The sequence below is a fragment of the Erithacus rubecula genome (assembly GCF_903797595.1).
Source record: "Erithacus rubecula genome assembly, chromosome: 2".
NCBI classification, from domain to species: Eukaryota; Metazoa; Chordata; class Aves; order Passeriformes; family Muscicapidae; genus Erithacus; species Erithacus rubecula.
Window position 1 is genome coordinate 73389327 of NC_136685.1, and position 26675 is coordinate 73416001.

A 26675-nucleotide genomic window follows, 5' to 3' on the forward strand; every position below is an offset into this window, starting at 1 on the left:
TAGAATGTGTTTATCTTCTTGTGACCAAATGGCAAAAGCATGCTGCTCAGCACTTGGCACAGTCTTTTGGGCCAGAGGTGACGTTCAACTGACTCTCAGAAAATTATTACTTTGGTTTCAATTCTCTCTTCACTTCAAAGTGTCTGACATAAAGAATTGGGTCTGGTGCTGCTCAGCAGAATGGCATTTACACAACACAGCATCAAATCTAGGAGGGGAACAAGGCTGAGGTTGATGGTATCAAGCGCTCTCTAATGGTATTCAAAAGCTGCAGGGGAAGGAAGTACCCAGGGCACCAAAGTTCTGCCCACACTATCTGCTGGTGGAATCATCCTGTGTTTGCTTCATAGATTAAAAAGTTGTGTCTCAGTTGTGCTACTCGGCACTGGCCAAATTCATGCCAGGCATGGTGCTAACAGTTAATCAACATGGATCATCAGGTAACCAGTTCTTGCATTCAAGAGTTTCTTTTTTTTTTTTTTTTTCAAATTAGCAGTAAAAATATAGCCTCATTGTCTGTGCTGAAGCTGGAGTCTAAACTCTGCAGTGAAAAGATCAAATGGTCACTACTTGTTTTCAGTACAGAAACTAAGCACAAAAACCAAGCTGACAGTACTACATAATATCACACAGTACAAGAATAATATATGCTATTTTCTGTATGCTATAGTAAGAAAACGTACTTTACATTTCTGAGGATAAAAAATTAAATTTCCTTTTCTGTGAAGAGGTTGTAGAATATGGTTTTATGAAGGCAAAGCAGAAAACATTAATGTCTAACTAGAGTTTGATTTAGTACTATTTATATTTAAATCTACAATATACCTATACTACAAATCCCATTCAAGTTATGCAATATTTTGAAATTTAATTAACAAGGAGTTGTTTTTTTTTCAAGGCCACACATAAAATTCTTGTTTTCCAGTTGGCCTCCACAAACAAGTCTCTGCTCCTACTTTGAGTTACATGGGATTTTTCTGGGGTTACATACAAGGAATAATGACACTTCATTATCCACCAGTTTCAGCCAGAGAAGCAAGAATACTTTCTGTAAGTTTGATATAAATATGTCCTCAGTTTAGTTTTCAAGAATACAGGAAATAATCTTTGCATCTCCTCAACAGAACCTTGAATTGCTAAATCTGTAAGAATAATTTAACAGAACTTTAACTATAGATCTGCCTTCATTTAAAAAACAAAATTTGCACATACATACTTCTCATGTCTTTTGCTTCCATCCTTACACATGCATTATTTCAGATGTGTGAATTCATTTAACTGACAGAAAATGCAAACAATTTAAGATCTTTCAAGAAGAGATTCTGGGGCCTAACAAGCATGCCTCCTGTGCCACAGGTAAACTGCCTTTTCATAATGCCTGTGATAGCAATTTGTCCTGCTGTTTAAATAGCATACCACATAATGTTTTTATTGCAGAGACTGCAACTGCAACTCAAATTATCCATATGCTTTACATTTATTTTTCTCGTGAAAATCATGAGCATCCCTGAGGATTTTTATGTTATGACCACTCCAGTGTTTAGCTTTGATTGGCAATTGGCATTTTTGTGACAGATTAATCTACTGGGACAGTCTACTTCTCTCTGAAATCTAACCCATGGAAACTGTACTCACCAAAGCTAATTCTCCTTCTAAAAAGGCTAACCTCTCCAGGCTCTCCCTGCAATCAGTGGAGACAGGTTTCTCCAAAGATGAAACTTTCACATATCCAGCCTTTCTGAATCCATTTTGTGTCTTTCCATTGCTAGTCAGGAATACCATATTTAATCTATCGTTTAAAGTTCACTCAGCATTTAACATCACACTCTTATATTTATCAGTAAACCTTTTCTTAGTGTATGATTCTCATCAAACCAAAATACAACCACCTAAACAGATTCAGGTATCTTGGCATAGGTCTTAGTTCTGCTCATTTCTCTCATGTACACTCCATTGAGCTAGCATGGCTGAAAACATACTCAACTTTATTTATCAAATCACAACACATAGATGGGCAACTTCTGAGACAATGGCAAGGAAGAGATGGACATTTCTTAGTATTAAACTGATAACAAGCAGGAAAACCATCTCAAGAAAAAAATCCTCAGAAGAAAGTACCTACACATACGTGACAGAAATACCCCTTGGTTACAGTAATTTCAGGAACTCTTCAAAGAAAAGGTTAGCTAATTTTCTTTCTCAGTTTCAAAACAGATTTATACCATTTTCTTGCATTATACTTCCCTCAGTGAAGTTAGATTTATTAAACGTGTAATTTACTGGATACAAGTAATAAAAAACTTTCTTTTCCTGTAATGCTCCTTCCTATTTGCTTTGGTTGAGTAAGAGTTAATTCTTAATGGTAATTCTTAAGTTAATTCTTAAAATTTATTTCACTTCTTTTGGCGACATTTGCTGAAGGACTCCTTTCTTACACAGACACTGACAGTAATAGTAAACCAGAAAAACTGACTGCATTTTTTATTCTCAAAATTGCATTAAAAAATTGAAAGTAAAGTCTTCAAAAGTAAAACTAACATAAAATAAGATGAGATTTGGAAATGAATGAAAAATGCGGGAAAATGGTAGAAGAAAAAGAGGGCTGACAGACACAAAGGTGAGATTTGCAGGAGAACATCCTTTGAACAGAATTTTCTATTTTATGCATCCAGTTTAATTCCTTATTTTTTAAAATTTGTATTATTTTCCGCATACTTGGAAATCTACAGAAATACTCAGATTTTTTATGTATAATTAGATTTCCTGCTCTCTTAAAGTACATTAAAGAATAAATTGTCAACACTGTTTTTACTTCCTTCAACATACTTTAGCAGAAATATAAGGACTTATATATAGTTCAAAACTATACTTAAATTCAATTTCAAATCACAGTCCCTAACTCTGTTCAATGCCACATCATTGCTATGTAGTTAAATTATTGTAAAGCTTCAGAATTCTAGTCAGGGACCATAGAATATTAACTCATCATTTAAAAAAACCCCATACAAATACATCAGAAGCACATCTACTTCTGTTTTTGAGAACTGAACATTAAGTAAAAAACAAGAAAAAACATATCAATACACAGGGAGTGTTGAGAGTAAAAAAGAATGTATACATTTACTACTGACATCATGGAAAAATCACTTCAGAATATCAATGTTTTAACCAATACCCAGCATTATGAAAGTAGAAAAGGCATTTTGCAATGAGGCAAGAAGTACAGTACCATTTGACACCCTCTGTTTTGTATATTGGCCAAAGTCCTTTCCTATTTCATTCATCCCTAAATGGGTTTCTGATCACTCACTGGGAGAATCAAAGGCAGAAAGCAGGCTCAAGTAACCCCATCACTGTCACATGTTAACTGAGCTCGAGGGTAGCTCAACAACTGCTAAATCCGAAAAATTATTAACAACCTTAATTATATATTGATTTGATTTCTTCTCATGTACTGTGACACATTCTTTTTATTAGAAACTGTATCATAATACTCAGAACAAAGCAAGAAGAGAGAGTTGAATGGTAGCTTTGGCATTTTTTCCATTTGCTGAATATGTTGGATTACAATTTCAAAGCAAAAACAACAGGGAACCTAACATGGTGTACAAGTGTAAAGTCTTGACATAGAATCAGGTGTTCTGGGGATTGCTGTTTGCATTGGTTTGGTTTGGTTGGTTGATTGGCTTTGACATTTTTTTTGCCCCAAAAAATACAATTGCAAACTGAAACTTCTGTTTTGAATTAGATTACACTAGTAAGCAAATGCTCTGATTATAAATGTCTAATCTACTTCGCCTAATGTTCAAATAAGGAAAGTCAAAAGGGTACCTCTCAGTTAGTATAGTCCTGTCAAAGTCACAAAGACTTCCATGTGCTAATTGCACCAGTATTGGGACAGCCAGATGATGTTATAACAAGGATACATATTTTTGCTGGAGTGTCTAAAAACAAAGATGATGGATGTGCAATATAAAAAAATAAATCAATAGTCCAAAGCTATGGGCCTCACAAAATCAATTTTATTGCCTAGAGTGTTCTTCAAAAACTATGAAAAAAGCAACATCTTGAAATGAGATGGAATGATATAACAGAATAATAACTGAAAGACCTGAAGCACTTTAATCACCTGAGTATTTTGGTGGTTTAATCACAATGCAATATTTATGTTCCCACTGGTATCATTCCATTATATGGGGCTTTAATCTGTTTTCCTTGAGGGCGAGAGAGAAATGCCACAAGAAAATTGTTATCCATACAAGGAGTTCCCTCTCTCCCAAGCTTCTCTCTCCCCACTACCTGTTGGTTTTAGGGTTTATTTTTATTAGAATAACAGAATGCCAGGTGGAGAGCACATTTCTTTGATTTTGGCAACCTCACACTGTTTTTCACAGAAATATTTTTCTCAGAACAGAAATGCTAATTGAGCACATAAATAAAAATACCTGCAATAAACCAACATAATGAACTTAAAATTATTACATGAGCCCAGATTTCAGATGTATATTTAAAATAAAATATATGCCATCTTATAAATATGACAAGCTGGAATCATATATCTTCTCAAACAAGAAGACATAAGGCAAATTTGTTAGCAAACATGTATAAAAAGAGAATTACCCAGAAAGCAAATATTTTCTCAGAATTATTTAGTGTGTACTCTGAAAGTAGTTCTACTTGAAGTCAGCAGTGCAAGACCAACTGAAGAAATGACTCCTCAATCCCAACAACCAACTGCAAACTAATTGTGTGGAAAATATAGACGTTAATTACCCAGGAGAAAGGAATAACTCTAGCTGGAGGGGCAGTAGTCAAATTTTAAACAATTTACATTGTAAGGGGCAGATCCAAGAAAGCTTTAATATCTACAAAATAAATCTGGATGTCTCAACTGTTTGCAAATGGAATCAGGAGCCTGAGAAGAGCAACAAAGAAGTCCATAGGGAGTTGGTTATAGCAAATGAATTGAAAATGAAAAATTCAGGCACATGCATGAACTCTACTCATCCAAAACCTAAAGGCCTTTATCCAAAATTGCAGAAGGGCAGATGAAGGTCTGATCTAGCCAGGACAGCTAGGGAACTGTGAAGCGATGGATATGTAATTCCACCAAACTGAGATGTGTGTTAAACTAGCTGATTCTGTATTTTCTAGATAAGTCTGTGCCAGCCTGCACCATCCTTTATGGTGTGGTTCGCTTAGGTTCAGCAAAGAGTTCAGAACTCCTGCACAAAGAAGAAATTATAGCTGAAGCAGTTACACAAGTCAAACAGCGGTGGAGAACTGTGGGTTCTAGTTACAGCTTGAAAAATTGTACATGGATTTTATTTTTTAAAAAATAACCTAGAACTATAGAACTGTTTAGGCTGGAAAAGACCTCTAAGATCATGAAGTCAAACTATGAACATTGTCAAGTTCACCACTAAATAATATCCCCAAGTGCCACACGTACAAATCTTTCAAACAGCTTTGGGGCTGGTGACCCTGTCAGCCTGTTCAAATGCTTGACAACCCTGTCCGTGAAGAAACTTTTCCTAATACACAATCTAAACCTTCCCTGACACAATCTGAGGCCATTTCCTCTTGTTCTATTTCTTGTTATTTAAGAGAAATGACCAGCCCCCACCTTGCTACAGCCTTCTTTCAGGCAGCTGTAGAGAGCAAATGGGATGCCCTCCAAGTCTTTTTTCCCTCTCCAGGCTAAACACCCCCAGGTCCTTCAGCTGCAAAAAGACTTGTGCTGTAGACCCTTACCCTGTTCCATTGCTCTTCTCTGGACACACTCCAGCACCTCAATGTCCTTCTTACAATGAGAGGCCCAAAACTGAACCACGGGATAGGAAATGTCACCTCACCAAAGCTGAGCACAGGGGGAGTAACACTGCCCTGATCCTGCTGGCCACGCTATTGCTGATACAGGCCAGGATGCCAGTGGCCTTCTTAGCCAACCCAAGGCCAGGTAAGCCAGAAATAAAGCTGCAAGCAAAATAAAAAACTATGTAAGTGTGTTTTTGATGCTACTACTACAGCTCTGCATTAGATTTGCTCAAAGCATGCTTCCACTGTGGACTTCCCAGGTAACTTAAACACTTCCTCGTCTCATTTGGAGGCCAGATACACACCTGCTGATATTAAGACAGGTATCAACATCCAGTATAAACAGACATATAGATGCTACTGTAAATACTCCTGAATGTCGATATCTTCCTCAAACATGGTATTTACAATGTTCATTTACAATGAACACAAATTGAACAAATGCAATAAAGCAAAGTATGATATAAAGTCTTAACTCTACAAAAACTATGTTTCATTGACACATATATCCACACTCCTGGTACTTAGTGAAAGCTCTGATTAATTGCCAAACAAAATGCTGATTGAGGCCTACAAGCCCTTTCAGGTTATATCCATTGTTTAGATGTTTCTGCTGAAGCACATGAAAAATTTAATGTTTCCATATTTTACTTGTCCATGAATTTCCTGTGAGTTCAGAACTCCTAACTCACACATGGCCCGTTTGTCATTCTACAGAAAATTAATTTTCTTGAGTCATAAAACTCAAAAAAATTAAAAACTTAAAAGGGAAAAAGAAAATATTGGATGTAATGTATCATTCTTCAACCTGGGAAGCTTTTAATTTTTCTTTTATCAAAAATTCAAGATGCTGAATTAATTAGACTATTAACATATTAAAAGTAAATGCTAAGTGTGAGTAGTTTCAATTTAATCACAGCTGAATCAGTTCTATTTTGCACAGACTTATGCTGTATTTTCAGCTAAGAAATTAGATAGCAATTAGAAATTACTCAGTAATTATGATCTAAGTGTGATGATCCTCTCAATGCATTAGAAAGTACCTGACAGAGTATTGATTACACATTAGAAGTTTACTATATAAGCAGTTTAAAATTACACGGTCTGTATTGAAGATACTAAAGCAACAAATGCTTCAGTACAGGTGGATCTTGGTAACTTCCAATTGCTGTGCTTCAGAGTTCCAGTGAGTTTTTTGTAGCTCCATATGTAAGGGTAGTCATTGAAATAAAATGAGATTGATCGGTGGAAAAAAAAAAGTAAAATAACAGATTATAATGGTTGACGATCACTTTCCTGCTTATTCAATTACAATATAAAGCACTATTTTGTGAGACCTTTAAGAGGAGATTCTTGACAAAAAAACTTGAAACATTTTTGAAAAATATCATTAAAAGGCCATCAGGGGATGTCATAGACAAGAAATGTTTTGATGCCTTTAAAAGCATTGAAGAATATTTGTTAAATAAATATCCTTAGAACTGTAATTCACAGAAAGCCTGTTAAAATAATATCATTAATCACATTTGGGAATGACAAAAATATATTTTGCTTCTCGTCAGTATGGTAATAACATTTTTTGGAGTGCAATCAATCTGTCTTCATCTGCTTAAAAAGGTGATTTACTGGCATATGCCATTTTGGGAAAACCACAATATTTTTCATTAAACGTTGATGAATCAGAACATTCTGAATCCTCCTGTACTGAAAGTATATATCAAAAACCCCCCAGAAAATCTATCAAAATTAGTTTTTTCACTTAGATCTGTTTTGTCATAGTGGTCTTATTCCTTTGAAGTGTGCATCCTTAAAGCCACATCAGAATCTTTGTTTTTGAATTTCAGAAATTATAACTGATGGAATTCAAAGAAAGCTTAGTAATAATGAAAATCTTGCAAAATATGCATAGGAATATGAAGAATAAGTGTCAAAACAAAGCATAAGAAAACTGGATGTAGAATAGTTTATGTTGCTAGTATACTAGCATAACTTATTTTATCAATAATCTTATGACATTAGATGTTTTTAATGCAAATTTCGACCATGAATCAACTAATTTTCTGGGAATCTCCATTTTCCATTTAAAAGGAAAAAAGAAAAATAAAAGCCAAAGCTATAAGCACTGGAACCCTGAGAAAAGTTGTCTGAGAATAGTCTGAAATCTCAAAGTTCATAGGAGAAATTTCATAGGAGAAATTAAAAGAACCTCAAATACACTGCTTTGTAAACACTGATGTTCAGGATGTCTCAGCTTTTCCGTTTGTAGATTTTTCTTAATCTGAAACATTTCTGAACACAGAGTTGGCAAAATGCAAAGTATTTTAGAACAAGATTGGCTTTTGAAAGGACCTTTGCATCTCCCAGAGGAAGAAGCAAACAGTTGAAATGTTCTGGTCAAGAGATTTTTCTTTAGAGCATATTCAATCACATTAAAGGGTAATTTCTGCTTCTTACAAGTAACTATGAACCACTTGGAGGAACATTACTGCTTCTGGAATACATAGACAGTTCTGAAAATACTCAAACTCCAACACAGAGAGGACTTGTACCTCTAGGCACTATCTTTTGCTTTGCCATTTAACACTTAGATCCTGCTTCTTTCTTTAGAGTCTATGCAATTCTATTGCATTTTGTAAAATAGAGTTCTCCAAAGTATGTGAAGTATGTGACAAGAGAATGTCTTTCCCCAAGTGAAGTTCAGGTGCTGTAAAGCATGCAGAATAAATATGCTCCATGGCTTCACACTTAGTTGAATGCTACAATACAATTACAGGTATTCCCAGTCACACCTGTAAAATTTCATTTTCAAGGATTGGCTATATGGGCAGAGACTATCCAAAGTTTATGTTAGCTTTAAGTTATTGATAGTGTCAAGGCAATTTTATTACAACCAAAAGAAACTCCAGTCTGCCCTACTTCTACTGTTTACTTTGCAGAGACTATAACAAGTCACAGATGAAATTACCATGCTGGACAGGTACCTGCCACAGTGCAGTGGCACCCCACACTTCTCTCTTTGAGGCCTGTAAATCCTAATAATATTTTAGGTTCATCTAACTCTGTTTTATTTGTAAAACTGTTCTTGCTCCATATAATATAATATAATATAATATAATATAATATAATATAATATAATATAATATAATATAATATAATATAATATAATATATAATATTATATATATAATATATATTATTATATATAATATATTATTTTCATTTACCGGTCAGGTAAATCAAACAGGAGAATTTTGCTGTTCCTAAAAGTCTAACCCTTTCAATGAATTGATTTCTGTTTCAGACATCATTCTGTCATAAACATACCCTAACAGCATATTCCAGGCTCTGATGATGACTCTATTTTTTCTTTTTTTTTTTCTCTTTTGTTTTTCTCTTCTGTCTGCTTTCATAAAATAATAAATTTATCGTATTTGTCTTTACTCCAGATAATTCACAGATTTATAAAAGGCAGCTTAGAAAATAAGATACATAAAAAGATAGGAAGATAGGGTTTTGTGATGCAAAAGAATACTTCCATTTCAGTCAACATAGAGTTTTTTTTCCCTCTTTACAAGATTTAAATGAGTTATATAAGAGTACATTTACCTTACTCATTTAACTACAGAGGCATTACAGAGTATATAATAAGACTTGGTAAGCACTATCACAACATTTTTAGTTTCTTATCTGAGACAGCAAATTTGTATAATAGTACCTATGTTGGGAAGCTGGCTGGGAGACTGTCCCCCAGTTTCCAGAAAATAGACCAACAGATCCTGTATTGCAACAGTATTTCTCTTCCTCAGCTACTGGAATATACTCCTGTTCCCTTCTCTTGCTGTTCTGCCATCCTTATGGCCCTGGCTAACAGTTTCAGCAGAAAGCTCCAGCCCTGTTTCAGAGCACTCTCTGGCCAGATGGTGAGGGTGCTCTCCCTGTCTCCACCAATAAAGACACAAGTGGCAGCATCACCAGCAGATCTTTGCTCTTCTATGTCTTAATGCTCTGCTGCAGGGCACTTGGGAACCCGAGGGAAAAGAAACATCTACTGAAAGTCAGGGTCGAAGTTCCAGAGAGGGCACAAATTCAGACACACCAAATGTGCCTTGTGCACCAAAAAGCCCCTTGCTCACTAACAAGGCTCTTCAGAAGTTAATGGAACCCTCCCCTCTGGCTTTCACACAGACTGTCTCAGGAGGCTTGGATCTTCCTCCTGGTATCTATAACTTAGATTGCATTGATTTATTTTAAACCTGTGTCTTGTGACTCAGATGGGTGAACATGTTTTATCTACTTTCGATGGTTAAAACTCCTAACTTTTTTTTCATCAATGCTCTTTTTTTTTTATAATTTACAAAAATTACCAATAGCAATGGCATGTGTTTTATTAAACAAGCAATATAGTCCTTTTTTTAAAATGACATTTCTGAGCTTCCACCTAATATATAAAAACCTCCTGTATCTAAAGAATTTCAAGTTGGGAGTTCCAGGGCTTCACAGCACACACACTGCATGAAGAATCATTTTGGCTTGCTTTAAATTGGTCACCAGGTAACTAGAACATAAGGTAAGTTTGTCTTAATTTTTTAATAATACTTTTTTTTTTTTTCTCCTTTTTTTCTCCCTTTCCTCTTGGCTATAAGTGTTTACTGAGAACGGTATTCACAGATGCTGAATTTTAGAAAGTGTTCCTTTCATCAAGTAGATACTGATCTAGTGAGGTGGAGATAACTAAAACATGACTCCTTCCAGTTAACTTTAATCTGGACAAACTTCCACAGTATCTGACTTAATAGGCTGCAAATCATACAAGTCCAAGAAGATGCACCACAGTTCTTAGTTCCTACAAGCTATAGAGAAAAAAAAGAAGGAAGCACACTTCACTTACCCCATCCTCCACCTGTATTAACAAGCATTGAAGAAAATAGCCCAGATCAGTCTCCAATTATTTCCTTATAATTGGGAGCAAATACCTGCACCTGAGCTGCTTACTAGCTTATGTGAGATACAAAGAAGAGGAAAGGACCCTATGTTTTCTGCCAACCCAGTGAAGGAGGAAAGAAACAATCATTTTGTGTAAGGAAGAGACAAAGGTATTCCCTGTCATCCACATATAAGTACTGATTAAGCTGAACAATTTCACATGGTAGGCCTTGCAAATAGCATCCATTTCATTCCTGGTAATACCAAAGCTTCAAGATTTTTATTTCTCAAAAAGTAATGACTTTATAAAATCATTTAATTTTGGACTATTACTCTTCATTTATTTTTGGGGGTTTAGCTCTTAAATGTCAAATATCATGACAGTGTATTTTTGTATAGGCACAAATACACAGATCTCATGCAAATATACTGAAAATATGTTTTATTTTGCTCATAATATGATCAAAACTGAAAATATATTTAGATTGTGTTTAATGTCTTGCCATGCTATGCACATGGCTACACATATTATAAACATATTATTCATCTGAAATCACTGTAGAAAAGCCCAGTCAAGAGAATTTATGGGATACTTCAGGCTGAAATTTGGAAAAAGGCATGTGTGCTATATTCATTAATCAATGATAGTAATTTTTGCAGTCTTGTTTTGTGCCAGATACTGAAATTAGATCTGTTAGGGAGAAATCTTCCAATTCATAAGGAGCCCTACTGAAACTGCTAAAGTTCAGCCAACAGATTTCAGTCATAACCTTTCAACCCACAACTTCTGGATAGCCACAACTGTCATCAGAAATAACTTGCATTTGTGAAATTCCATGTTACTGAGTGTTTCTCACTAAGTAAAACAGAGATGTATGTGTATTTAAAAAGATCTAAAATGTAAATTTCATTTTTGTTTTTAAGTCAGTCTCTGAACAGGCATTTTTCAATCTGATTTGAATCTTATACTTACTACAGAGTGAATATAAAGTATAATATTCTGTAGTAATGCAAACAGAAAGTATAATATGAAGGAATCCTGCAGAGAGCTATTAAAATGCCATGAATTTCATGAAAACCCTCTTCTGAAAGCTTGTGAGGAATTAATTTTTTTCATCTATATGACCAAAAATCAATAATACAAACTTTAAAGTCAGTAACTTTTTAGATAACTGAAAATAAGTACAGATAGATTTACTACCAAAAAATATTTAAAAATTAATTTGTTAAAAGCAATATACATCATGCTGATTTCAGCTGATGACTGTGGTGTAAATGTATTCACAGTATATAGAACTCATAGTACCAGTTATTAAGGACTGAAACTGGTGAGATCTGCACTACAAAGAAAACACATACTTAACTGTAGATATAAATTAGCTCTAAATTTCTCTATAATAAAACCCACTAAGTGTGCAGCAATGACTTCAAACTTCACTGTTTTGCTCCGTATTATCGAACTTGAAATTCTTCTACAACATGGAGTTCTCTCGACACTCAAATTAATTAGTTTGATCTTTACTTTTATTTTTAATCTTTTCTAAACCTTCTGGTAGCAGCAAATTGCTTGTGGAGAGCAAAGAATTGAATAAAACAGCTGGACTAAACTAATATGTTGGAGGGAGGAAAAAACCTTTGCAATTTATTAATGTATTCAAAAGACTGTTACAAACTTTACAATTTAATTATTGGAAGATTATAGAACTGCTTCACTGCTTCTGTACTGTGTTAAATAAACTGTACGTGCAAGGAGTAATAAATGAAATTGTTAATTTCAGTGCATCCTTAGGGAATAGTAAGAGGGGGAGTTTACATTATTTAGAGCTCCAAATGGATTTGAGTTTATATACAGTAATAAATCTTAACTACATTGTTAATTAACCCTGCCTCAAGCCTCTTTTGCCTTAGGAGTTGAAAGACACAGTGTCTGTTAGGGTAACTCACCATTCATGTGCTTAAAGATGCTTAGGACTGGGAGAATTTGCCGATAATAGGGCACCAAGGCCTCCCCCACCATTTCAGCTGACACTACCAGGTGCTGGATGATTTTCAGTGTGGTGCACAGGATCTGTCGGTTACGAAGGTTCAGTGCATCTGTGATGCAAAAAGAACAACAGGCAGAAAGCAGAATTAATTTCTAAAATGTAGGGGGAGGGGGAGGAGTACTCTAATGGACAAATTTAATTAAACTATACTCTGTTGGGAATTGTAAGTGGGCCTTTATTAGCCCAGCTTAGAAAGATCCCAAAGATGGATTGCCATCCTGATGTTATAAAACACTGCCTTGTCTGATTGTTATTTGTTCCCACAATTTGTGCTGACTCTTCAGTAACCCAAAGAATGCAGCTCATTATTCCCTCATGCTGCCTGTATAATAGTGGTGTGGTCCAAACAAATGAAAAATAAATGTTCAGTAAGTACCACTTGGGGCCAATGGAACTATACAACTACAAGACAACCTGCAAAGGTTGACAACAGATGCATTCTAGTGCAACAATTGGCGTTTGTATGTTTGTACTCATTTATTTAATGATCATTTTATTCATTCAACTGACAATTCCTACTATTCTGAGAATCAGTACAATGAAGCAAATGTTTGTAGAAAAAAACCCCCACAAACAAACCTTGTAGGCTTTTTTCAAAATAAAAACATTCTGGGGGAAAAAGGGGGTTTTTTTCTAGCCTACTTAGATGTTTCTCTTAGCTTTCAGTGTCATGCTTCAAATCTTATGACACTAAGACATTTCATAAAAACCTCTTGTTTTATCTCTTTTAATTTTACTAAAAGCAAGTACTTTGCATTCTCTCTTGTAATTAAAAATGAGTCACGATTGAAGTACGCATATTTTTTTTCCCTTGCAAAATCCATCTATTTATAAAAGCATTTCTGAAATTATGCAGCTGGATAAATTTGTCAGCAGTTGTCAAATTTAGTATGGTCTTATATATTGGTCTAATACTCCAGTGTTCTGCCCAGTTACATAGACTTCTACATCATTGCACTGGGACAGAACTGAAAAAGCCATTGGAACTTGACTAACTTGCCATATACATAAATAATAGCTAACTGAACTAATAGGGAAATTATCACTAACATTGGTAATTTCAGTACAATAGTTGTGTCATGCATACAAGCATAAATGAATATTTATATTCATTTTTATGAATTATTACAAATTAATACAATTAATTATTCATACACAATTAATTAAGAGATATAAAAATTAATCACTGACAGAAATCAATGCTTCTTTATTTTTAACAAATTGTACCCGCTCCCAGGAATAGTACTTCTGGACTGTAGAAGCTGCCCCAGGCTATGAGAAACCTTATTTCTAGGCATGCAGAATATGTTATGTAAGTGGAAATGGCTGTCCAAGTATTCCTAGGCAGAACTTTTGGATGGATCCCATTTGATGCTTTAGACTTGTCTCTGTCCAAGTGGAGCAGCAGGTACCTGACCATTTCTCCTTGGATTATGGTGGCTCCATTCTGCTCCCCTTCCAAATCCCCAGTTCAGGGATATTCAGGGTATTCCTCATCCTTTGTCCTTATACATTACACTCCTATAACCAGTAGAAGATTGGAGATGGATTCTCCTTAGCCCTCCTTTTGCTTCTATTATAGTTACAGAAACATTTTTAAAATTATATTTTATGACAGTAGCCAGATAAAGTTTCAACTGGGCTTTAGGACCTTTAATTTTCTTCCTACATAACCTTATGACAACTTTCTAGTCTTCCTGAGTTGCCTGCCCCTTCTTCCAATGGTCATAAACTCTTTTTTATCCCCTCAATTCCAGAAAAGTTTCTCTATTCATTCAGGCCCATCTACTGGCTCATCTTTCAGCACATGGGGACAATTTGCTCCTGAACGTTTGTGATTTTTTCCCTTGAAGAATATCCAGCCTTCCTGAACGCCACTGCCCTTCAGGACTGCCTCCCAAGGATCTCTGTCAAACATGCTCCTGAACAGGCCAAAGTCTGCTCTCTCTAAGTCTAAGGCATCAGTTCTACTGACCTGTCTCCTTACTTCTCTGATAATTGCAAAGTCTATCATTACATAGACACTGTGCCCAAGATGGCCTTCAGCCACCACATTACCCACCAGGATCTCCATCCCCTACCTCTACCGAAACATAAGACTGGAGGACTCCACTGGCACTGTCCCTCTGAGAGTGGCATGCTGCACCCAGGCTTATCTCTAGTAAGCCCTGTTTGATCCCTTTTCCCCTTCAAACCTAATTTAAGGCTCTGTCAATGAGCCTTAACTTCTGTGCAAAGATCATTTTCCCCTTCTGATACAGGTACCAGTGGGCCTGACGTTGTTTAAACCAATCTGTGATCAAAAAACTCCAAATCCTGCCAGTGACTCCAGCCGCAGAGCCAGATACTGATCTGCTGGTCTTCCTATTTCTTTCCTCATCATTCTCTGCAACTGGAAGGGTAGAGGCGAGAACAACTTCACTCCTGATCTCTTAACCAGCTGTCCCACAGCCTTCATGTCTCGGTTGTCCTCAGAAATCTTCTTTAGACTTTATTGTTGCATGCTTAAAAAATAATTAATGGATAATAGTCTGAGGGCCATCTGAGGAGAGGAAGCTTTCTCTGCACATCTTTAACCTCTGCAGATCCCAGGAAGGAATCAGACCTTCCCAAGAAGTGGGTCCAGTCTGCATATTGAGCCTTCTGTTAGCTGCTGATGGGACCCTCCTACTCAAATGCTCAGTTGATTCTTTTTGTATGGTAGCAGTTTTGATGCAGGGCACAAGTCAACGTAACCTTTGTGATATCTGCATGCTAGATGAACCCTTATGCTTGTTGCTGTTTGGTACCAATTGCAGAGTCTTGTACTGATTGTATCAGGGCACCTGGGAAGCTGGGACAGTCCCAGAGGAGATGGGCTTGTCATGCCTGCAAAGAAACTTGTCACCATTTCTCCCTATCCATTGAGTCATTCTGTTTTTCCAGGTAGAGAAAGGACAGGGAATCTATGTGTCTGCCTGTGTCTTCTCAGAGAAGACGGGGTACAACAATTTTAGTAGTCTCTCTCTTGGTCTCCTCAGTACACCTCAGCCTACCCACCTCCTCCTGGAGCTCTGTGTCATTAAGCTAAGGAGTTCCTCTGCCTAGGTACACCTCCCACATCTGTGCTCACTGCTGCCTTGTACTGGTATGAGAGTAGGGCACACACTGCAGCCTGCACAGGTGTGGCTGTGGATGGATATGGTAGAATAAAATAGACTGAGAATTTTGAGCCTGAATCCCTTCAACTTGCAGAAATCAGCAGTGTGTGTTAGGAAAACACTTGAAAATATCAAAAGAAAGATCATTATGACTACAAAACATCTTATTCTTCTTAAATATTTGGACTGCGCCATGCATAGCAGTCAACCAGCTCCTAGCTTAATTATATTATCAATTTTATAAACATTCAGTCCCTGTCCCAAAGATACTTTCAAATATCTGTTTATCTTTTCAAAATCTGGCAATTATTTTCTGTGTACTACCATCACTACAGACCATTCTCCTATATGAATAAAGGAAGAAAATATTAATGCAGTATTTGAAATAAGTATATTCCAATATACTGGAAAATATCAGTGGTATCCAGAGGTTAACAGAAGCTGAAGAAAGTACCAGTATCCTTACACATGTATGAAGCAGACCGTTTAGGAATCTTGGTACACTACTGCTACATAGCCCAAATGAAGGAAAGATGAATAATATCCAAATTATTCAAATTTAGAAAACATTCTAGGCTGTTGCCTTTTGGCTTAGAAGTCTGCTGTAAGACATGGATCTTTACAATAACAGCAAAATGCTCAACTGGCTTGCTTCTCAGTTAAAGGCACCTTTCTGCTCCATAAAGGGTTTTGAGAGGACTTTACTCCCTCATCGGTACATATTTCTCTTTCAACATTTCAGACTACTGTAACATTCTCTTAGGCAGCAAAACACTGCAACCCAATAAATTGATTCTGTTGCTTGGTAGTTTTGATGTTTTCTACTTTAATGGTAAACTGGAAAATTTTGCTTTTGATTTAGGATAGCCTTTTCCAAGAAATCCTCCAGCTTAAAACTGCTGAAGTATAAAATTAAGTATTTTTCATTCAAACAAACATTGTTTTGTATTGCTATAGCTTTTCCAAACAAATATTTTCCAAGGTTCATCATCACTTTCTTAAATAAAAGAAAATTTTACAATGATATCAGTTTAATATCTGATTTAAAAGCTCAGTATCTGAGTTTGTTCTATTTCTACCATTCAAAGTCAAAGTAAGAGATAATTACGAAATTTGAAAGCATATTTAAAACACAACAGTGCTGTTTATCAAAGCTTGCTAGCAATGAAACAATATAAGATAACAATTCATTGACTTCAGTGAATGTTAATTCACCATATTTTTAATTTTAGATTTTACTGGCAATTCATGTAAATCAATATAAATTTAGTGTTTCTTTTGTTAATTTCCATTAAGAGCAGAAACTCTCCTTAAGATATGTGCCACTTGTTTGCTTATCCAATTAGCTAGATGTTTGCATATAAGGCAATAGAAATAATTATTTTAAAACATTCAAATCTTTTTCTTGAGTAACACTTCTAACACCTCAAAGAAAAGACCTAGAAGTTATATAGGTTGATTTTTTTTTTTTTTTAATGTGGCAGTATGTCAGTCCCAGATATTGCCTATAATAGAAGCCACAGTTCTCACCTGATAGATGAGATAGATTCTATAATCCAGGAAACATGACAGCATTTCTCCCAGTACACAGTGGATCTTTTTCATGACCCAATGTAGTCCCACAGAAGAGATCCAATCAGAACATTCTCTCCCAGTCAGCACATTGATATCCTGAGCTTTACAGAATCAAATCAGTTTCCCTAAGCTTGTCTCTTCTCTAAATACTAACTTTAAAATTTGATTGTTGTATTAAAAGTTTTGTTGATAATTTAATTCTCATCAACTTCTCTTTCAAATACACCAGTGAATCTATGCTTAAAAGTGCACCAACATTTTCCATTTTCTATTTAGGTCTCACAACCAAACATTAAATCTGTTTATTTTGCATTCATATCTCTCACTCAGTTGGTAAATTAGGCAACAGTTTCAGAAAATTCTTTGCCTGAAACAGAGCAAGATACATAGAGCAGGTATCCTGTGAGGTAACAAGTACTCAGGATAAAAATGCTTGACTGTTGTGATCTACTTAATCTTGCTGATTGAGGGCTTCCTTTAAATTCACAGTCAAGTTTAAAGGAGTCAAGTTTAAATAAGTCCTAACATGAAGTGTTCTCAAAATGCAATTGATTAATACTTTTACCAAATTTTGTCCAAAATCTTCAAAGTCATAATACTTAACTACTTGTATTTATATAATAGTATTATGCTAAACTTACAGATCAGCATTGAAGGCTCTTACAAAACACAGTGTTTCAATCTAGAGTGAATAGAAAACAGAATAAGAACCTTGTGTTCTGTACTTTTTAGAAGTCTAGTAAAAGCCTATCCAAATAACAATATAGATGTAAAAAAGTACTTTCCGTACAACTGAAAGAGTGAGTCAAATGATGGGAAGGAGAAATAGGGGATAAGGCATGAAAACCTTATGCCAATTTTGTTATCAAAGACATGTTTTAGTAAAGCCAAATATGGAAGATAAAGTCAGAGGCCTTTTTTCAGCTTTAGTTGTGCTTCTAATTGTAGCATTTCACTAGATCAGCTCCTATAAACCTGGAATTCTATTAACATTTGTGGACCCAGCTTAATTATATAGTATAAAGAACACTTAGAAGAGAGTCCCAAAAACCTGCTCCTTGACTTTGGCAGTCTGCAGTTTTTATCCATTCCTAGATGTACACTCCTTCCTCTGCACTAAGGTACTAAAATCATGCCTAGTACCCACCCTCCTGATGAAAACAGATCTGTTAAGAATGAAATGTGATGCTATTTAAAAAAAGGTCTGTGGAATCAAAGTAGTACTGGCATTGGCACCTGTACTGCAAAACATAACATAGCATTCTAAATGTGCTCTAGATCCTTGAAGAAGAAGAAATCGGAAAAGAAAAATCTGATAATACAGTTTTCTTAGATTTTCAAAAGGTATTTGATAAGGTCCCTCGCTGAACTGCCATGGCTTACACAGAAATAAATAATGATTTAGAGATAGAAACTGAGGGCAACAATAAATGATCACAGAGGGTGAGTATCACTATAGGGCCTTGCAGGAACCTGTGCTGAAGTTCATGTTTTTCATTAGATCCATAGGTGATTTGGAAGAGTTTTACTGATGATAACAAAGATTTCTAATGATATCAAGTTATTCCACATGCCAAAGACAATGACTGACTCTGAAGAACTGTAAAAGGACTTTACAGTACAGAACAATTGGGTGATAGAATTGAAGATGAAATTCATTACTAATAAATACTAAGTACTAATACCTGTATAAATTCAGGAAAGCATGGCTCTAACTCCAATTTTAAAAGTCAGAGATGTTAATTGCAGATTTCACTTTCCAAACATGGATGAGATTTATCTTTATTGAATAAGAAACAGACAAGAGTAAAGAGGAGCAATAAAGGATCTACTTCCTACACCATTTGAAAGTACCTGAAATGACCTGTTTTGAGCAGAAGAATCTGACAAAAACCTAATTGCAACTACTTGTACTGGTTGATGAAACCTGTAGGGGAAATGTTTTACTATTTGAATATCAGGACAATTTTTTAAAAAGTCAAGAGACCTTTGCTTTCTTTAAAAGCATTTTAAGTTTATAAAAGCATGCTTGTTTACTTTTATCTTTCAGTCTGTGATCTTAATAACCAGAACTGGTTCTCAAGAGCAACAGTCAGCCAGGAGGAAAATTGCAATTACAATAGTTTTAGCTTACTTTCTGTAGGTGATAGAAATCAACTTACACGATTTGCAGAAATAAAATTACAACAAACCAGAAAATCATAACAATATTGCAGCACTTTGTGAAAGGAAGTATTTAATAGTCATTAAATACTCCTATATACAGTGAAGGTAAGTGAGAAATATAACTGTGCTTAGAACAACTGTTAGCAACACATTCAACTTTACATACCTAAATGCAGAAGTGACACTGATTTGACATTAAATGGGCATTAACTACACTGTAGTCCAAGACAACATTTTACATGCAAATAGAATTAACAATAAAAAAACACAACTCAGGTGCAAACAGAATGTGAGCAATAAGAAAACAGGAATCGGTTTAATTTGGAAATCCATTAAACATGAAAAAGGACTCTGTACCTGATACTGAGGGAGGAATGCTCTGTTCATTTCTCTAGATCTGACTCACAAAAATATGTGTTTCCTTAATGAAATATTTTTAACAAACTTTAAAGTATCCCTGATTAATTGCATCACAGAAGTTATGTTTAATAGCATGGTAAAAGCCCCAAAAAGGAAAACTTCACTGTTCCTTAGGATGGAGATTATTCTTTTTGGACTTAATCAGAAGAATTGGTCTGCTGACTGAAACTGTGTAGAAACAATACTTCCTTCTAAGCTGCAAGTGTAAGAATGTGAGCTTTTCTGGCTTTTAGGCCTAAATTCAGACTGTCTACATATCTGTTTTAGGATTCACAGCACAGAACAGAAAAAATTCTGACAAGTGGGTGATCCAAGATACTTAAATGTTTGATTTCACATTATTATCTTCATTAGCAAAGCTGTATGAAGACCTTCATATTGATCATTTCTACCCATTCACTCCAATGTCTATGCTATGGTGTACTGTGCCTTCATTTGTGGCAGTGCATTTATAAACTCATTGAAATGATGTGACTTCAAAAGTAATACCACTAAAAATACTAAAATATTTGAGATTTCAGAGTTGGGTTCTTCGGCCTTTTTAAAAATTATTATTTTTTATTTCTTTTTTTCCACATCTATATGAGAGTACCACCAAGTTGTTCCACAAACAATTGCATTAGCAAAAGTCAGAGAGTGGGAGCTGGAACAATTGGTGACTTGATGCATGCAGGGGTTGAAAACTCCTACAACTACATTGTCAGCGAAACAAATGTGAATGGCAGCGTGCTTGCTGCCTCTGAAAGGAGAGGAGGTGCTTCCACACATTGTGCTGCATGTCCTGATGTTACTAACAGAAATAATAGACAAAGGTGTAGAAACTTCTGGGTCCCTTAGTGTTTATGTCTGCATGTGTGTCTCATGCAGAGAACATCAGGGAACCCTGAAATCAGGAATCTGAGAGTGGCAGAAGTCTAATGAAAGCAAGCAAAAGGACTAATTGCTTTTTTGATCCATTCATTATGGGAAATGTTACATTAAAAGTAATAATGTTCCCCCCCAAAAAAGAGCACCAAAAAGAATTTTACATTCCTATAATGACCACAGAGAAAAACGTAGAAGGCTAGATAGACTCATCTGTTTCCTAAAAATAAGGGAACTCTAATGTAACCTACAGACATCTTTTCTTGCTACCCCAGGGTGCTGTGCCTGGGCTCTGTTCAGCTCTCTGCCAATGAAATCTGCAATGTGAGGCAAAATTAGCCTTCTTCTGCTTTTTTATCTGTCTGTAATATGAAAATAGCAATATGACTCTTCCTGGCAAGGAAGATATTTGGCTGTGTATTGTGCATCAGAACTTTCATGATACTGCTGTGAAGTACCTTGCTGTATGCCATATATCTCAATTTATACATCTTTGCTGAAGTTGAAATAACTCAGCCAATGGATTTGCCTATATCTTCTGTGAAAGGGAGCAAAAAGCTCTACACCTTAAATAATCCCATTTTCTGATTTTGTGTTTTATTTATTTTTAGTTGGATTACTTACAAGTTTGACATATACAGGTAATTTGTTTCTTCTGAGTTTTACGTCATGGAATGACTATATTTATGAACTATTTTATAATGTTTTTCCAGTGCAAGATGCAATATACTCTGAATTTATATTTTGAGAAATCAAAGTATATTTTGAACATTTTTCTCTCTGAGAAATTAATGCTTCCAACCTGAGGGATTTTTTTATTCCTTTGGATTTCCAGTAAGAAAAGTTCCTTCCAGTGTGAGAAACAAAACCAAGAAATTATTTTTCAACTTCTTTTTCAAAAGATCATTCTTCTTTATTATTTTAATCATATTTCAGGTATTTTAGAGGAAAATCCAGGCCTAGTAATTTCAATTGTCTGTCTTTTTTTAGTCACTGTCTGTTTAACCAGGAAAAAAATTGAAAGGATTTGGGCTTACAATAACCCACAGATGTGTTAAATAATATTATTTTCATTTTAGTGATATAGTGTTCAAATGTGTGAACTTTAAGCAAGGATGGTTGGAAGAAAAAATTCTTAATTATGTTCTTAAATATATGATTTCTTACATCTTTCAAATATAACACAGAATTCTAATATTTAATTTAAAATGCTTTTAAAGAACATTTAGGTCTTGAAAAATATATTTCTTTGAGGACCGCACCGAAGAGAAAACTGTTTTTAAAAGCATTTTATCTGTAGAGTTGTTTTTCTGTCTTTCTTTTAGTTGTTCCCCTTCGATCATATATATTACTTTGCCTAACAACCAATTGATTCACTCTTTCACAGTAGAAATATGGTAGTGGTCTAGAAGATGACTGGTTAATCAGAAATAACTCACCCAGTGGGACACTTTAGAGACAGTAATCCGTGGAAAACATAGCTGAGTTTATTGTGGATGCTGCTGAGTCACAGAAATGTATAGCTGTGACTACACTGCTGTATTACACAGGCACAGCAATTTTAAAAACTTAAAAGTACACATTTTCAGACTCCTGGAGATGGTGGTGTCTTCTTTTACTATTAATACAGCTTTAATTAGGAAGACATCTTTCGCATTGATAACACTTAGACTCTTCACATAATAAAGCTGATAGAGAAGCATTTTAAATAAAAAAATAAGCACTTCAGAGTAAAATTAAGCATAAACAACAACTAAATTTAGCTAGCAGATTCTTGAATATGTTCCAGCACATAAATTATGACTAAAGACTACAGATCAAACCCATACAAACACCCTTACCTAGAAGTCTCTTTCTAATTCTAAATGCTGTGTAACAGCTAAAGCTTCCAGGTAATTAAATCTAAGCGAGATTCTGGTCTCAGAAAGACTCTAAAATCCCAATTGAGGAGGTGCTGTCATAAACTTTCAGTCTTTTCTGAAGAAATTATTTCAGCTTTCAAAGAAAATGATACTATTGTATATATATCTGGGTGATGTTGGAAATACAGTTCTAAAGAAATTATACCATTCCTCTCCTTATGTGTTTCCCTTTTAGTGCAAAAAATGGTAACATTATTTTCATAACCTTTCTCAAGTGTCACAGAGTAAACATTTTAAATATTATATATTCCTTTTGAAAATTTTGAAACTAATAGTAAGGTAATAAGATAGAGATAGTGACATCTATAATAAGTCTTTTCAAATTGAGAAAAAATGGAATAAAAAACTCCACAATTCTGGCCCTTCCCACACTCCTATTTCAGTATTATCAGGCTCCAAACTACATTCACTTCCCCTTTTACAAAATTGCATTTAAAGCTGAAGTTTCTCTTGGACAGGACTAATAACAGCAACAATACCATTAATGATTATTAACAAAAGAGAAGCCAAGTTTAACAAACAGATTTAAGAACCACCATAACTAACTAGAGAAGAACAATGGTTCACAATAATATCTCTTCAAGGTACTGACCTAAAGAAATAGGAAAGAGCAAAACAATATATCTGAAGATTAGGTGGTTCAAGAAGATAAATTTTAGTGGTAGTGTTCTTGAAGTTTAGTGGTATCTCATTTGTGTTAAAATAATTTATTGCTTTTTACAAAATTTTTCTACATATATCTATGTTTGACTATATAAAATCTTCAAAAGTAATATTTTTTAAATGACATCTGTTGATTTTTCCTGTCATTTTAGATGCAGTGGTCTATACAGTAGAGGACTTACATAGTAAATATAGAAAATCAGCTAAGAAAATGCCACTTTACATTTTCAAAGACCAAGAGCCACCCTATAATAAGAAAAACACTAACCAGAGAGTATGTTCTTCAGAAATACTCAATATATCAGGTGATTGAAGAGATAAGCTTTCTGGCCTTATATCTTAAAATTTACTTACACTTGCAATAATCTTCATGTGATGTTCAGGCTGTCATGTCAACTAGCAACTCTTCAAAAATTTACATAATATAAATACAATTTATGGATTTTTCTCCACATGTTCACCTACTTTTTATTGGGATAATGAGCTGAGGAACAACAGGAAGAATCTTGTTTCCACCATGCTCCAGCAAATCATGGCATCCTTGACGAGCAAAAAACTCATATGGAAATTCTGTTTCACAAAGGCCATCAAAGAACAAAGGCAGAAAGTAATGATAGTCCAGATTTTCAATTTCTACCTGAAAATACAAAATAGATAAACAGATAAATGCAATTTTTCAGTACTAATGCAATGTGATCAGGCCAATAGACAATACATGCCACCTACACAGATATATTTAGTCAATAAAAATTCATTATTTATCATTGCAGAATATATTGAACCCTAAATATGGCTTATGTCAAAATATTACAACACAAAAATATTAGTTCAAAAGAAGAGAATGAAAATTAATATGGTCCCATATATTTTCACTTTTTGATAAGTCAGTACCAGATTCTTATATTCTTGCTTACACAGTAGTTTTAAGAACAAAATTCTGCCTCTTACAAAAAATTTGATATTACATCTTCACTTGGACACTCCACAAATAAGAGAAAGAATCCTGTAAGCAACAAATATCCAGAACTGCACAAATATCAGTATTTGTACATAATTCCCTAATTTGTTGAATATTGACATAATTTATTTCCTATTAATTTCAAGAGCAGAATTATAAAAATATTCCATGGTTCTTTACTGTGAAGAAAAGGTAGAGAAATTATGTACCTATTTTTAATAGGAATTTCCTTCCAATATTAAAATACCAAGTAATCTTAACAAACTGTGGAGGGATTTTGCACTCTAGTTTTCTTTCCTTTTCCTTCTTCTAACCATTAGGAATCTACCACAGACACTCAGGCTAGCCAGAGAGAATCAGAAGTTTGTTTATGGCCTGTCAAAGCTCTGAATACAGCTGAGAGATGACTCAACTGCAATGCATTTTCTCTGAAAAGAATATGATTCTCCAAATCATTTGGAGACCAATCCATCTCTTTAAGAATGCACTTCCATCTTTAAAACACTGCTTAGCTGCTACCCAATTTTTCCAGTGAGATTTGGTAGTATCCCAGTAAGATTCTTCACATCTGACAAGCTTTGTCACATAGGCCAAACTGAAGCTCCAAGTATCCTAAACAGAATTTGTCAGGTTAAACAAACAAACAAACAAACAAAAAAACCAAACAAACCAAAACCCACCCATTGATTTCTTAACAGAAATCATGGTCTCACTTGAACTGTAGAAGTCTGAACTAAAGCAGCCAAGAACTGAACTTTACAACTCATGGGTAAATCCCACAGTCGGGAAGTAGCACATTCTCTGTTTGAGGCCACAGTTCATTTTTCTCCTTGCTTCAGTCTGAGTAGATCTGAATCCTTGAACACCTTAGCCACTGAATTCAATCTTTCATGTTGAAACAGATCAATCCATGTAAATCAAAATTAACTGGAACCAATATTGAAAGCAAGTATTATGCATTTGCTGTGAGCATCTCAGTATTGGCAAACATAGTGCCAATGACTTACTAACATAGCCTTACACACACTGATTGTTAATCTCTTATAGAGAGATTAACAGGGCAACTGCATAATACCTATTCACTAATGTGAATGAAGTCAAGTCCCAATAGTGGATCATGCAGGAGAAGAAACAAAGGGAACACACATTTTCTGATTCCTCAAAATCATATATTGTTTGCTTCTCTGTTATTTTTTTCTCTTTGGCTTTTTACTTTACAAGAAAAAAATCAAAGGTCTTTATCAGATGCTTTTATAGTCAGTATGAACCCAGGAAAATGTCTTCAAGTTGCTCCAGGTAAGGTTTAGATTAGATATTAGAAAAAATTTCTTCACAGAAAGGGTTGGAAAGCAGTGGAATGGACTTTCCAAGTAAGTGGTGGAGCTGCCAACCATGGAAGTGTTCAAAACGTGTGGCTATGAGGACATGGTGTAGTGGTGAACATGGTGGTGGTGATGCTGGGTTGACATTTGGACTTTATGGTATATTCCAACCTTAATGATTCTATGATTATATAATTCTATTAATATCCCAGGGTCAATTTGTGAGATATTTTGAAAACAACAAAATAATTGACAAAAATAAATTAAATATTATTATTATTAATTAATAAAATAACAAGAATTAAAGGACATTTAAATTCCTAAATTGATGGGGTTTGTATTTCTCGAGGACTTTCAGCATGCTACTAGCAATACTCATTAGATGATAAAAGAAGTCTACTCCAAAAATCACAAGAAAGTTGTATCAGGTAAAAAGGGACCAGGAGTTCAAAAAATCATTGACAAAAAGCAGGACCAAGAAGAAGCAATCTTTTCATGTTCTCTATTAACAGGACAATAAAGCTTCCTTTATATTTCTTTTTAATGTTTAATTTAATCTATTATTTTTGTTATTGAATGTTTTAGTTTCAGAAAGTCAAAACCAAAACCTGTTACAGCAACTTGTATCTGACAAAAGCTTCAGATGTTAAAGAGATACAATCGATAATATGTCCTTTTTTTTTTTTTAAATGGGAGGTGTTTGACTAGGCAAAACACCTTACCACATTGTCTTATTGAGATGAAGTTTAGAATGTATTCCTTATATGCATATTTGACAACTCCTTCAAAATCACAAAGTATTTCCAAAGTGAAAAAAATCCTTGATACACATCCACAATAGGGTACTAAATCAGAATTTGC

At 34.8% G+C, this 26675-nt stretch overlaps 1 protein-coding gene across 2 annotated transcripts in view; it reads right to left on the minus strand.

Moving 5' to 3' along the window:
• The window catches only part of PACRG (parkin coregulated), a 201592-nt gene that overhangs the window by 77334 nt on the left and 97583 nt on the right, over positions 1 to 26675 (minus strand). For both annotated transcript variants that reach the window (XM_079333493.1, XM_079333492.1), the window contains exons 4-5: positions 24000 to 24171; positions 12684 to 12833 (exon numbers count right to left, since the gene is read on the minus strand). In XM_079333493.1, coding sequence (XP_079189619.1) covers positions 12684 to 12833; positions 24000 to 24171 — 322 coding nt within the window. The remainder of the gene's footprint in view (positions 1 to 12683; positions 12834 to 23999; positions 24172 to 26675) is intronic.